We start from the raw sequence: 13,237 nt of genomic DNA on the forward strand, positions 1-13,237 counted from the left end.
TATGTCAGCCTGATCCAGTCACAGACTTACCTGCTCTGGTCTCCTACAGAGCAGCCTAAGGATTAATTGCTGTATTAATATTAATGGCAGCCGTCCATGCACCCTGCTGCTGTAAGCATGCTGAAGGAGAATCTTCCTATTGTTTCATGGGTGAAATGGGCGATAGGCTCCTTTAACTGGACAGGACCCTTAGGGCAGCCCAGTACAATACTGATTTGACCTGTCTTGCTGTCATGTTTGTATGTATTTTTGGATATGTGTGTGTGTGTGTGTGTGTGTGTGTGTGTGTGTGTGTGTGTGTGTGTGTGTGTGTGTGTGTGTGTGTGTGTGTGTGTGTGTGTGTGTGTGTGCGTGTGTGCGTGTGTGTGTGCACGCGTGTGTGTGTGTGCGCACGTGTGTCCGTGTGTGTTTGTGTGTAAAGAAGAGAGCGAGAGATAGAGGGAGTGATAGAGAGAAATGTGTATGGAAGTTTATTTCTGACAGATTGCTTTGTGGACTGTGGGCTGTTTTGACCTATTTTTATCTAACGTACAGTACTCCAGAAATCCCTTCAGTGGAAGCATGTACCATGTCCTAACCTCCCTCTTGCCCTGCCCCAAATGCAGTATTAATACGACCAGTCAGACATTTACGCATGAAGTGCAGAACAGCGCAGTCATTCCTAATCAAGTTTTCATCAAGTTTGTGGCTGCTGGTTAACCTACTGTAAATAAAGCATCCCAGCCTTTTGCTCTTGTCATGGCCACCCTGTGGTTCCTGCTCAATGGATAGTGACTTGATCTCCTTTTCTTGCTTTTCCTGCTCAGGGTTACGGCTTGACTCTACCCGCCGCACTCCCTCTGCGTCGAGGCAGCACCCCTCTGCCAATCAAGCACCAGCTGAAGCGAGAGGAGGCCGTCTCTGAGGACTACGATTGGACGCCGGGGCATGATGACCTCGCTCGGCCGCTTGTGAGCGTCAGCGCCCAAGAGGAGCCCCCGGGCTTAGCCCCTCAGGATCGCTACCATGGGCCCCTGCGCATCGTCCTCCTGGGTCAGAATGGCGTGGGCAAGTCTTCGCTGGCGCTGCTGCTGGCCGGGCAGTCGGACCGCTCCCTGTCCCTGGACTCCGAGACTGCCAGTGGTAAACAAACAAATAAAAACAAACAAACAAACTGTACACACTCGTGTTTATCTTTATGTTTGTGTTACGTTTCAAGCCTGTGTTTTTATCCAGCATTTTTTTGTAGTGTCTGTGAAGTGTTTCTCCCTCAGGCTACTGAACAGATTATTAGGCTGCCCAACGTCGAGGCGGAGTGTTTTTTCAACTTCAGACATGTGGCACGACATGAAGCGAAGATAGCTTCCCCTCCCTCTTTTACTTTCTCTCCTTCCTCCCTCTATTCATCCCTTCTTCCCTATCTTCCTCCCCTCCCTCCCACAGAAGTAAATTTAATAGCTTGTGTCCCTTATCAAACCAATTTCACGACCGCACGCGGCACGTGTGGCAGAGAGAGAGAGAGAAAGAGAGAGAGAGAGAGAGAGAGAGAGAGAGAGAGAGAAAGTGAGAAAGAGAGTGTGTTGTTGCTTCAGGAGCTGAGGTGCTGCTTTCCATAATAACCCCCTCAGAGCTCCCTTGACCCTGTCTCAAGCACAATATGTGTCAGATGGTAGAGGCTCTTCTGGGCATTTAGTCAGGTGTAATAATGACTGAATAGAGCATGTTAAACAGCAACTGTGTGTGTGTGTGTGTGTGTGTGTGTGTGTGTGTGTGTGATCACGTGTGTGAGAATGTGTGTGCCTCAGACAGAGATTATTTTGATTGAGCACCCCTTTGACTGACAGCTTGGCCTTGTATTGCAGAAGAGGGCTATCAGCGGCGGGTGACGTTGGATGACGAGGACAGCACTGTCCTAATTTACGACAACTGGAAGCAGGTGAGTGCCACTCAGCGCTTGTTTGGCCGCCTCAGCTCAGCTATCAGTCACTCCCACCGTCCGCAGGCCTTCTGCAAATCCAACTCAAAAATCCCCTGTGTTAAAATTAGGAGCAGGATTTCGTATGCATTTGTTTGTTTGCGCAAAGGGAGACAGCAAACAAACTAGAAAAGGCGCACACACACACACACATAGCCAGCAAGAGAGAGTGAGAGAGAGAACGACGTGTGTGTATGACTCTGACTGACCTTTCACTACCCCTTGTAAAAAGGAAAAGAAAAAATACATTTTTTATTTTCTCGTAATTTGTCCCATTTCATGGTTTGGCTTGAAGTGTCATACCACATTCTATTTGATAGTGAGTGTAGTTCACAAGCCTACAGTCTATTTGAAGCAGCCAGAGAAAGAACGCAGTGAAGTTGAACCGTGTTCATTAGCTTGGTCAAAAGGACTTTTTAAAGAAGCAGAAGCAGCAACTCTAGTTGTGTTGTTTTCCTTTTTATCAAAAAGAATGATGCCAGTGGAGATGAAACTAGCCTGCAAACGATGTGGGATTGGCCCGGTGCTGAGTGCCTGGCCCAGCCCTCGTCCCAGAGAAGTAGTTCCTCGTTTGTTTCTCTCGAAGCATCTGCTGTACTGTATGCGGCTGAATAATTTAAACTGTGCCATGTCTAGCCCAGGGAAGGCATCATTTAGGTCAGTGCACAAGCCCTGTCTCTCTGTCTTTCTCTGCCCACACCTCATTCTTTCGCTCTTCTTCTTGTTCTACTTCTTCTCGTGCCCCCATTGCCAATTCTTACTCTGTCCTTCACCCTCTCTTATTAATTTTCTCCCCTCTTACTTCCTTGTTTTGCTTTTCACAATCCTCTGGAGGGCTGTGCCCTCTCTCTCTCTCTCTTTATGTCTGTGTGTGTGTTTGTGTTCAGCTGTAGCCTTTCACTGCTCCCTTCTTTTCCACCCCTCTGTAGCAGAAGTCCAGCTGGGATTTGTAAAAATCCGAGTGGCTTTGACTGGCACGTGTCAGTGTGTTGACGTTGTTGTTGATGCCGGTGATCGTATTAAGTGGATGGGCTCATAATAGGGGGCACTGCGCCACCCTCTGTATCAGCCACTGGATGCACTCCAGACCCCGCCCTGTCCGCCGTGCCGCACTGCGTGCAGCTTCACATCACATCACCCTTGACCCCGGGAACTGGGCCGTGGAGTCAGATCTTCACGATCACATGTACATACACAACCACCCTCCCCCCTCCCACCTAAATGCCTTCCCTGTGGTTGTCATGACGACCGGCATGCAGAGTGGAGCGGTGATGTGATGTGAGCAGGGCTGCCCTCGTGCGAGTCTGTGATCTCAGTTGTGGTGACTTTTAAACCTGTTCCTGTGGAGCAACAAGGTGTGCCGTGATTATTTTTTGTTTGTTGTCCAGTCCAGTCCAGAATGAGTTTTTGTTTATCCAGAGGCTGTTAAACTACAGTATAATTCCCGTACGAAATGGCTTTCAACACACAAGCATATTATGTATTTATGATGTTGCATTGAGGGGATTATACAGACATTTAAATGCCTGACTCTCTATCCCTCTGATGCCATGGATGTAGCTTCTGTCGTTTTCGATGGAGATTCCATGTCTCAATCAGAAGTTGTTGTTCTTACCGATTTTATTGCAGTATTTAAGCCAAAATAAGAAGATGAACTCAGGATGAATCTTAGCTTGATATTAGCGCGCTCACCTTTTAAAAATATATCTGTCACCTCCCACATATCTTTTGTTTGGTTGACCCCTACAGTCAATTAAATATAACCCCACTATCTGACCCTTACTCAATCAGAACGCGTTACCTATATGGCCAAAAAACAATTACAAAAAGCAACTGTCGTAGCTGCAATATGTTTCTCAATAAATCAATGCATATCTTGAGAGTTCATCCTTGTTCATCTTACACAAAATATTCCTACACTTCAGTTCAAGCTGAGTCGTGCAACTTTTTAAAATAGAGTCAATACCCTGCAAGTAATTAAACCCATAAACTAGCAATGTCTCAACTCTTTGCTGCTGTAAAAGCAGTTTGCAAAGTGTACTCTGTGTACAGCTGACACCAGTAAACGGGGCATCCATGACCACACAGTGAGCCCTGATACTGCAATGCTGCCAACCACAACCACAGTGAACTCATTCTGCCACCTTATCACATCAGGGGCAGCTGCAGTGAAAACCACATATCACAGTCTCCATACTGCCCAGCCCTGAACAATACAGCACAATACAATACAATGCACCTCACAACACAACACAGCACAGAGTAGCATATCACCTCACAACATAGCACAGCACAGCACAGCACAGCACAGCACAGCACAGCACAGCACAGCACAGCACAGCACAGCACAGCACAGCAAATCACAACACAACACACTACACTACAGCATTCTACACAGCACAGTAGAATGTTATTGTAACTCCCCAAGTAGTATCTGACTGACCTGACCTGGATCTGGCCCTGATCCGGCGCAGGTTTGTCTTTGAGCCTGTGACTGTCCGGGTCACCTTGCTTATGCCCACAAATTACTCATTCACTTCATCCACCCAGGAGCAAGAGCAGCGAGCACATCACATACTTAGTATGCTGGTATACACATTACATTACAACACACTGTGTGGCAAGAGCACACACATAAATACACACACACAATCACACTCATACATACACACACACACACACCCTCTTACGAAAGCGTCCACGTGTAGTCATTGCCTGCAGTGTGGACTGCCTTGGTAAGCCCTGAGAGAGCTTTTTGACAGTGAAGGCAAAAATGGCTTTAATAAGTCAACCCGCTTCTTAAAATAGCTTTGGACGTTTGCTTAGCCACGTTTTTGAGCGTTGAGAATGTCCTCCCTCCATCTCCCTCTCCCTCTTTCTCTCACTAACTCCCTTCCGCCATCTCTGTTTCTCCCTCTCTTTTTTTCTGTTACTCCTTCGCTCTCTGTCTTTCACTCTGCCTGCCTCCTTCCCTCTCTCACCCCTCTATCCCCTCCTCTCTCTCTCTCTCCCTCTCCCTCTCTCTCAACAGTGGCCACTGTCTGTTTGCGTCCCTCCAGCAGTAAACAGCCACCCGGCTCTGTGTAATGTGAAGGGGATGGGGGATGGCAGCTAGCTGGATAAGGGGCTGCTGCAGACGTGGCAGCTCCGCCTGGCAGGCCAGCAGTGAATAGGGTTAGAGTTTGAGCCCGGCCCGCTCACCTGAGCTGTGCACCTGAGTCGTCAGTCACAGCTGGGACATTCCGTCACCACGTTACAACAAAGCCCCAGACATGTTTCACTAACCATCAGTAATTGTAGTTCATGCACTTAATCTATGTGTCTATCTGTCTGTATAGTTCTCTCTGTAATCTATCTATCTTTATCAGTCTTTGGCCAGAACCAAAGCCTCTTGAATGGCGCTTCACAATTTAGTGTTTATCTGTCTATATACCTCCCTCTCCATCTATCTGTCTAAATCTCTCAGTTTATCAATCTCATTCTAGCTGTGGCCAGAGCCAAAGCTTGTGCACTTGAACTGTGAACTGGGACCACTTGAACGGAGCATTCAGTCCCCACACAGGGCCCTTGATCTGTAAAGATGGCCATTATGGATTATACTGTGTGAAGTGTATTTTTTGTATGGAGATCAGTCCATCTACCTATCTCTCTAAAGCTTATTCACCTGAATGGAGTGTTCAGTCACCACCACCTGCCCTTGACCCATTCAGATGGCCATAATTATATTACTTTATCCTGTATTGTACAGTTTGTATATCTGTGTATCTATAAATACATGTCAGTTTATTCATTTATCTTTGTCTGTCTGTGGCCAGAGACAAAGCTTGTTCACCTGAGTGGTGAACCCGCCACTACTGAGTAAAGCTTTTAGCCACGACGACACCCAAAGCCCTTGATACCCATCATTAATAGATCAGGTCCCTGGGTGAAATATTCATGGTGGAAAGACTGCTGACGTGTGTGTGTGTGTGTGTGTGTGTGTGTTTGTGTGTGTGTGTGTGTGTGTGTCTGCCGTGTGGATTAATGGGTTTCAGATCTGACCGTCCATCCCAGCCGGCCTGCTCATAAAGTGTGCGTTACTGCCTGTTTACACTTGAAAGACAAGATCAGGGATGAGTTTATATACTAGAAGAGATTTAAAGACGGTGTCTGAGAGGGGCTCAGGTGTGCTGGGCTTAAGCGTACAGCCAGGATAGACTCATTCTGGTGTGACTCATGAGGCTGTCTATGAATCTGTTCAAATGTGTGTGTTTGTGTGTGTGTGTGTGACTTTGGATGTTTGTGTATGTATGTCTGTGTGTGCTTATATCTTTGTGTGGGCAACTGTGTATGTGTGTATGATGTGTGGTATGTATATGTTTGTATGTATGTGTGTTGGCTTGCGTGTTATTTATGAGTTGTGTGTGTGTGTGTTTACGTGTGTGTGTGTGTGGAGGTGTGTTTTTTTTTTTGTGTTGTTAGTGTCAGACTCTGACAGATGGCCCAGCTAGGTCCCTCCTTAGGGATGTGGGCACTCATTCCAGCACAGAAGAACCAACTCAGCAACCGCACCGCTAAGCCTGACATCCAATTATCAGATTTTCACTTTGCCCATAGATGATGAAGTAGTCCCTCTCATCCCCCTCCCTCGTTTCTCTCCCTCCCTCTTGATCCGTCACCCCCTCTCTTATTACTCCCCAAAGTCTCATTGTCTGTTCCTTTTTAATCTAGCATCCCCCTCTAGTTTTTCTCCCTTACATTTCCCCCACCCACTTTTCTCTCTGTTTCTCTCCATCCCTCTCTCTCTCTCTGTCTGCCCTCTCTCATTCCCCTCTCTCTCTTTCACCCCCAGTCTCTCATTCCCAGCCACCCCTCTTACCCTCCTTTATCTCCTCAAATCTCTCTCTCTCTCTCGTTTTCTTTCTCTCTCTCTGACCTCTCATGGCTCAGGACTCTGGCCTCTTTCCACTTTAATCTGGGCTCCTCCAGGGGCCTTCTCCAGTGCCACTAATGCTCCAGGAAAAGGTGTGTTTACGCGCACGGCTATTGCAGACTGGCTGGCGGGTGCGCGGAGCAGTTTTAATAGCATGCCATGTTACGGCTCTAATCTGCTTTGCCCTGACCCCTTCTGAACTCGCCTTGTTTTTTTTCCTTTTTTTTTCTATTGAACATTGCACTTGTGATTTGTGTGGCGATTTTTTTACTTAGTTTTTAACCAATATCTTTTGAGGATTAAGTGCATTGCAGGCCAGGCAGCAAAGCTGTGGCATGGTGGTGAATCATATTCATATTTGTACAGCTTACAGTTTATGGCATATTCCTTTACCTATATGAGTGTATACATTTTTATCCTGGATGGGATTATTCCACACAATGAGATTATTTACATGAATCCCAATCGGATGATTGTTTCTCTATGATTGAGGCATGTATAATCTCATGATTAGAATAGCTGCCTCTTGCAAGCACACTGGTTCTGCACCTGGAACCATAGGATAACTTTAAAGATCTCTATGATTTACATTACCTTATCATAAAATACATAACATAAGCATATGTTGTGAATCAAGTGACATTACAGGTATACCCAATGGATTTTAGCATCAGCTTTCAAAAAGAATGCTCAGCATCCTTAGCAGGGAAACACATGCAAGACGAATAAATGTGAAAATTAGGAGAGAAACTGGGTGTTTTTTGTGTGTGTATGTGTGTGTGTGTGTGTGTGTGTGTGTGTGTACAATAGGAGGGAGGGGAAGGGGGAAGCTGACAGATGGCCTGGACCATGGCGAGTGCACAGGGAGAGAGAGAGACCGAGATGAGATTGGCGCTGGCAGGGCACTCACATAGCGCCCATTCATCGCTTCCGACCCAACAGCCTCTGATCAGGAAGAACACTCTCCATCATAATGCCCATTATTGATCTCTCCTCCACGCCACAGTTTATTAACCCCTTAAACTCTCCATTCTCCAAAATCCATTCTCCCTCTCACTCCACAACACCATTCACCCCACTCCCCCTGCCCTGTTTGTGTGTATGAGTGTGTGTGAAAGTGTGGTTGTGTGGTTGTGTGTGTGTGTGTGTGTGTGTATGAGTGTATGAGATTGTGTGAATGTGTATGTTTGTATGTGTGTGTATGAGTGTATGAGAGTTTGTGAATGTGTGTGTTTGTGTGAAGGGCAGTGACAGGTGGTGTTGGTGGTGGTGGGGGGAGGGGCTTTCGGCCGCCTCCATGCGGCTAGCTGGCCCCTCCAGAGATGGAAGCCGTTTCTGGGGCTGTGAATTCCCTGTTCTGGGGGCTGTGACAGCATTGGCCAAAAGATGGATGTGAATTTTTCAGTAAGCTCTGCAAAGGGGCTGAATTCACCTTCAGGGAGAGAGGGGATGTAGGACAGCATCAAAAGAGCCTCGCCGCAGCTATGGTGCTGCCTCTGGTTTGTGTGTATATATGTGTGTGTGTGTGTGTGTGTATGTGTATGTGTGTGAGTCGGTGTGAGAGAGGGTGTGTGAGTGAATATGTGATGTATGAGAGTTTGATGTGTACGTGTGTGTGTGTGTGTGTGTGTGTGTGTGTGTGTGTGTGTGTGTGTATAAGTGTTTGTGCACACGTGTATTATGTGTATTGTGTGACTGTAGCCATACCTCTGAGATGCCTCCAGCTTCCAGTCACAGCGCAGCCTCAGCTTCAGGGTCCCTTGTGAAGAGAAAGTGTATCCCACTTAACCTCAATTTCACACTAATACTCTTTTGACAGAACTGAAGGATCAGGTCTGAGAAGCCATTGTGTTTCCTACCTGATAAAGGATACGCCAATCTGACACCGCAGTCTCAGAGCCGATTGCTCTGTCACAGTCATTGTGGCAGCATCTGCCAAAACATCCAAAGCTGGCTGTGACAGTTTGGTTACCAACCGCAGCCTGTTTTAAAGCGGTGTAATCTTCTTTGCTGTTGCACCCATTATGTTATTGCTCGACATGTTGTCTGAATGTGTACACCTTGTTTTTTTGTCTGTTTATTTAATATTTTGTGTGTGTTTGATTGACAGGACCTGTCGACGCTGCAGTGCGAGGTGTGCATCCTGGTATTCTCGCTGACGGACCGCCGCAGCTTCCACCGCACCTCGCAGCTCCGCCTGCTCCTGAGGGAGTCACAGCCGCACACTCCCATCATCCTCGTGGGCAACAAGAGCGACCTGGTCCGCTCGCGAGAGATCAGCACGGAGGGTAGGGACACCCACCCTCACCCCGTCACTACCACCGCTGTGATTCGCCCCCTATCCCACAAGTCTTGACTGTCTTCACTGTCCCCTTGTTGCCTTTCTCTGGGTGTGAGTTAACACTCCACTGGTGACAGACTGGTTCCCTCTCTTCCCTCAGCTCCATCTGTTGTTTCGTAAAGTAGTGCCTTCCCTTTTCTTGTTGGTGTGATCAGACAGATGTTTTGCTTCCCATTCGCTGGCTCACAGTAACCAGATCTGTTCCTTTGTGTGAAACCGTGCACAAATGCGTGTGTGTGTGCGTGTGTGTATGTGTGTGTGTCAATCTCTGCATGTAGCTGCAACACGCATGTAGCTGCAACACGTTTCTTGTGAGCTTTTTTTTCTGAAAAAGCCTAAATTAGCCTTCTATCACATTCTTCCTAACTTACTCTGTCTATCACTTTTCTTACTCTCCTTTTTCATTTCTTTATTCATCTCTCTGTTTCCTCCTTCTCTGTATCTTCCATCTATCCATCTCTTTATCTCCTTTTCTTTAATTACAGCTCTCTCTGTTTCTGTGTCTCTCGCTGTCTCCCTCTCCCTTTATCCATCCCTATCTCACTGGCCTGCATGTCTCTCCATCTGTGGGATGGCTGCTGGGCGGCTGGTGTATTGTGTGGCAGTGATGCGATGTGTGGTGTATTGTGTGGCAGTGATGCGATGTGTTCCTGCTGTGTGTGTGTTTCATGTAGTAGTGGGGTCCTGTGGCGACTTCTTGTCTTTTGGCCGACTGCACTGTTTACTATGGATTATCTCTTTCCCACAGGGGGCTGCTGCTACTATCTGTATGTGTCTATTTGTCTATGTGTGTGTTTGTGTGTGTTTAGGTATGTATGTGTGTGTGTGTATGTCTATCTGTGTGTTTGGTGCACGTTATTGTTAGGGTACTTAAAAATCTCTCTTTCTCTTTTTCTATCTCTCTCTCTCCCCCCTCCCCCCCTCTCCCTTTCTCCCCACCACCCTTTCACACATCCCTCTCTCTCTCTATGTATGGAGAGGCTAAAATGGTGCCATATGTGTGGGGAGGTGCGATAACGGGAGCGATGAACAGAAAAAGGGGGAGGAGAAGAAAAAAAGGCAGAAAGAGAAAAGAAAAAAATTCTTGGCACATTTTCATCACAAAAAAAGGTCACAATAGCTTTTTTGCAGTGTGTACGAGACTGTTGCAACTGTCTTGTTGCTTACAGACAGACAGAACAGCCCAGGTGATGAAGGTTGAGTCTGTGTGTGTTAGCGTTAGCAATGTACCACTTCTGCTCTTTCATGGGTGTGGCTCATGGCATGGCAGGCGAGAAGTGGTGGGGAGACAGAGGAAGGGTGTGTCTTTGTGTGTGAGTGGGTGAGACTGTGTATGTGTGCGTGACAGAGTGTGTGTGTAAAGACGTGCAGGACAACCTGTGCTGTACAAATGGGCTGTTTCACTGACGAAAATATAGGCAATAACTTCTCCTAAAGAAAAATTGTAAAAGAGTGACTAATATTGAAAAAGTGACTTATGAAAATGTACTGCCAACTAATTGTCCTGTTTCATGGGCATGTACAGCAACTTGTTTTAACGTGGGTTGCAGCTGTGTGGCTTAAGCAAGTCAATTAAAATGTGGGTGTATTTATTGTATATTTTTATGTATTGGGTGTGTTAGTATGTGTGTGGTGTGTGTGTGTGTGTGTTTGTGTGTATGGGGTGTATGTGTACGTGTTTGTGTGGGGTTTGTTCATGTTGGTGTGTATGTGTGGGATGTGTGTGTGTATGGGGTGTATGAGTGTGTTCTTTGTGTGTGTGTGTGTGTGTGTAAGTGTGTGTGTGGGGGGGGTATATGGGGTGTGTGTGTGTGTGTGTGTGGGTATATGGGGTGTGTATGTGTGTGTGTGTGTGTGTGTGTGTGTGAGTGTGTGTGTGTGTGTGTATGCATGGGTATATGGAGTGTGTATGTGTGTGTGTGTGTGTGTGTGTAATCCGAGTGCTGCAGTCCTCAGCAGTTCTGCGGTCTCCTCTAATGCAGACATGTAGTGTGAGAAATGATGCACGCCTATGTCTCCCTCTCCTCTCCTTGTGACATTGTGTTATCCTCATTCAGTTACACCTGAAGAGAGTGAGTTATTGACTTGGCTTGTTTAAGGTCGGTCTGTTGTTGTCAGTGAAGCTCACAGTGGATATCTGAAACCCCTGTGTTTGTGTGTGTGTGTGTGTGTGTGTGTGTGTGTGTGTGTGTGTGTGTGTTAGTGTCTGGGTGTGTGTGTCTGTGTGTGTGTTTGTGTGTATGTGTCTGTGTGTGTGGGTGTATTTGGAATGGAACAACCAAGCACACAGAAAGTGTTTGTTGCAGTACTAAACTTGTGTGTCTTTGGTGCATAGTGTCCTGTGATGGGCCCAGAGCCATAAAGTGTATTTATGATATTGAATCAAGGGCCAGTACTGCACACAGAGGCACTTAGAATGAATAGCCAGCGTTTGTGGGCAGACGAGGCTCTGTCCGTCTTTATGATAACACAACCTGCCATTTTTATATCTCCACTCTCTGTGATTAATGTCAATCCCCACCCTGCCTCCACTCATCCTCTCCTCCACTCTCCTCCCTCTGTCCTCTCCTCTGCTCTCTGTCTCTTCCCTCTTTCTCGAGCTCGGTCATACACCAGTCGATGTGCCGTGTGTGACAGTCTTGCTGAGTCAGTGAGTCAGCTGCGTCCAAGATTAGCCAGCAACACACACACACACACACACACACACACACACACACACACACACACACACACACACACTCATGCACATTGACACCCCAGCGCTATGCTGTCTCTATCCGTTACTGCTGCTGTGGTACCTGCTGTGGTCAGTGCAAACAGAAGGAAACCTCTCACTCATTCATTTAAGAGTTTGTCCTTGTTGATGTGCAAGACTGATGGTTATAGCCTGGACTCAGAGGTGAAATGATCAACTGTGTCCCTTTGATATTCTCTTGCTCTGATCCGTCACATTCTTTATTTTAGTTTCTCTGCGTCTCACTCTATCTGTCTGTCTATTTTCTCCGTTCTTCATCTTGTTCATTCTCTCTTTCCCATTCAGAGGCACAGACCACTGCTGCCATGTTGGACTCTTTCTACCTGGAGCTCTCCGCCTCGCTGGACCACCGGACCTCCGACCTGCTAGATGGCGCCGTACGGCTGGCGCGGGGCCACAGCCTGGGGCCTGACTGGCCAGACGGTCCGTCTGGGGGAGCCGGAGGCCGCCGGGAGAGCCTGACGAGCCGAGCTAAGCGCTTCCTCTCTGGTCTTGTCCCTCGCTCGCATGGCCGCATGGAGCGAGATCGGGACAGAGAGCGGGAGAGAGACCTGGGCAGGCACCGCGGGAGCCGCATGATGAGGCAGAAGTCCCGCTCCTGTCATGACCTGAGCTCAATGTGAGGTGCCACGCACACAGAGAGAGATAAAGACAGGGAAGGGGGGGAGCTAAGAAGAGAGAGATGGAGAGGGAGAGGGGGGGTTAAGAGGAGAAAGAGCGAGAGCAAGAGAGGATGAGAGAGGGGGAGAGTGAGGCAGGGAGAGAGAGAGCAAGAAAGAGAACAGGAAAGAGTGAGAGAAAGAGAGGGAGGGAGAGGGAGAGAAAGAGAGGGACAGATGCCACACACAGAGCAGACGAGTGGTGGGAGAGGTGAGGTCAGAGATTAAAAATAAAGGAAAGGGAGAAGTGATGAGTAGAGAGCGTGATGGAGGATGGAGCAACCACTAGACAGGGAATTTCTCAACAGGATAAAACGAAAACATTAATATATGCTGTTCAATTCCCTTCCCAAATAAACACAGCAGACCCAGTCTCACACAAACACACACACACACAGTCTCACACAAACACCAAACACACACCCAGTCACACACAAAAAAACACACACACACACACACACTGTCTCACACAAACACACATGCAGACATACTAATTCACACTCACAGTAACATATAGCAGGGATGAAATTAAGCTCATATATAAACTGTCAGAGGTCTTATAGCCATAATATTATCCTTTTAGAAGCATGCTGTATAACAGAGTAGAGCTTGAGGT

General features: G+C 47.3%; 1 protein-coding gene across 1 annotated transcript; it reads left to right on the top strand.

The window, feature by feature from the left end:
• Nucleotides 1-797: 797 nt before the first annotated feature.
• Nucleotides 798-12,585, top strand: rem2 (RAS (RAD and GEM)-like GTP binding 2; the record flags this gene model as incomplete). Its single annotated transcript, XM_080836211.1, has 4 exons — nt 798-1,122; nt 1,842-1,915; nt 8,977-9,154; nt 12,248-12,585. Coding segments are annotated over 4 exons (915 nt in total), but the record flags the coding sequence as incomplete, so codon positions are not given.
• Nucleotides 12,586-13,237: the final 652 nt, after the last annotated feature.

The sequence above is a fragment of the Sprattus sprattus genome (assembly GCF_963457725.1).
Source record: "Sprattus sprattus genome assembly, chromosome: 4".
In the NCBI taxonomy this organism is placed as follows: domain Eukaryota; kingdom Metazoa; phylum Chordata; class Actinopteri; order Clupeiformes; family Clupeidae; genus Sprattus; species Sprattus sprattus.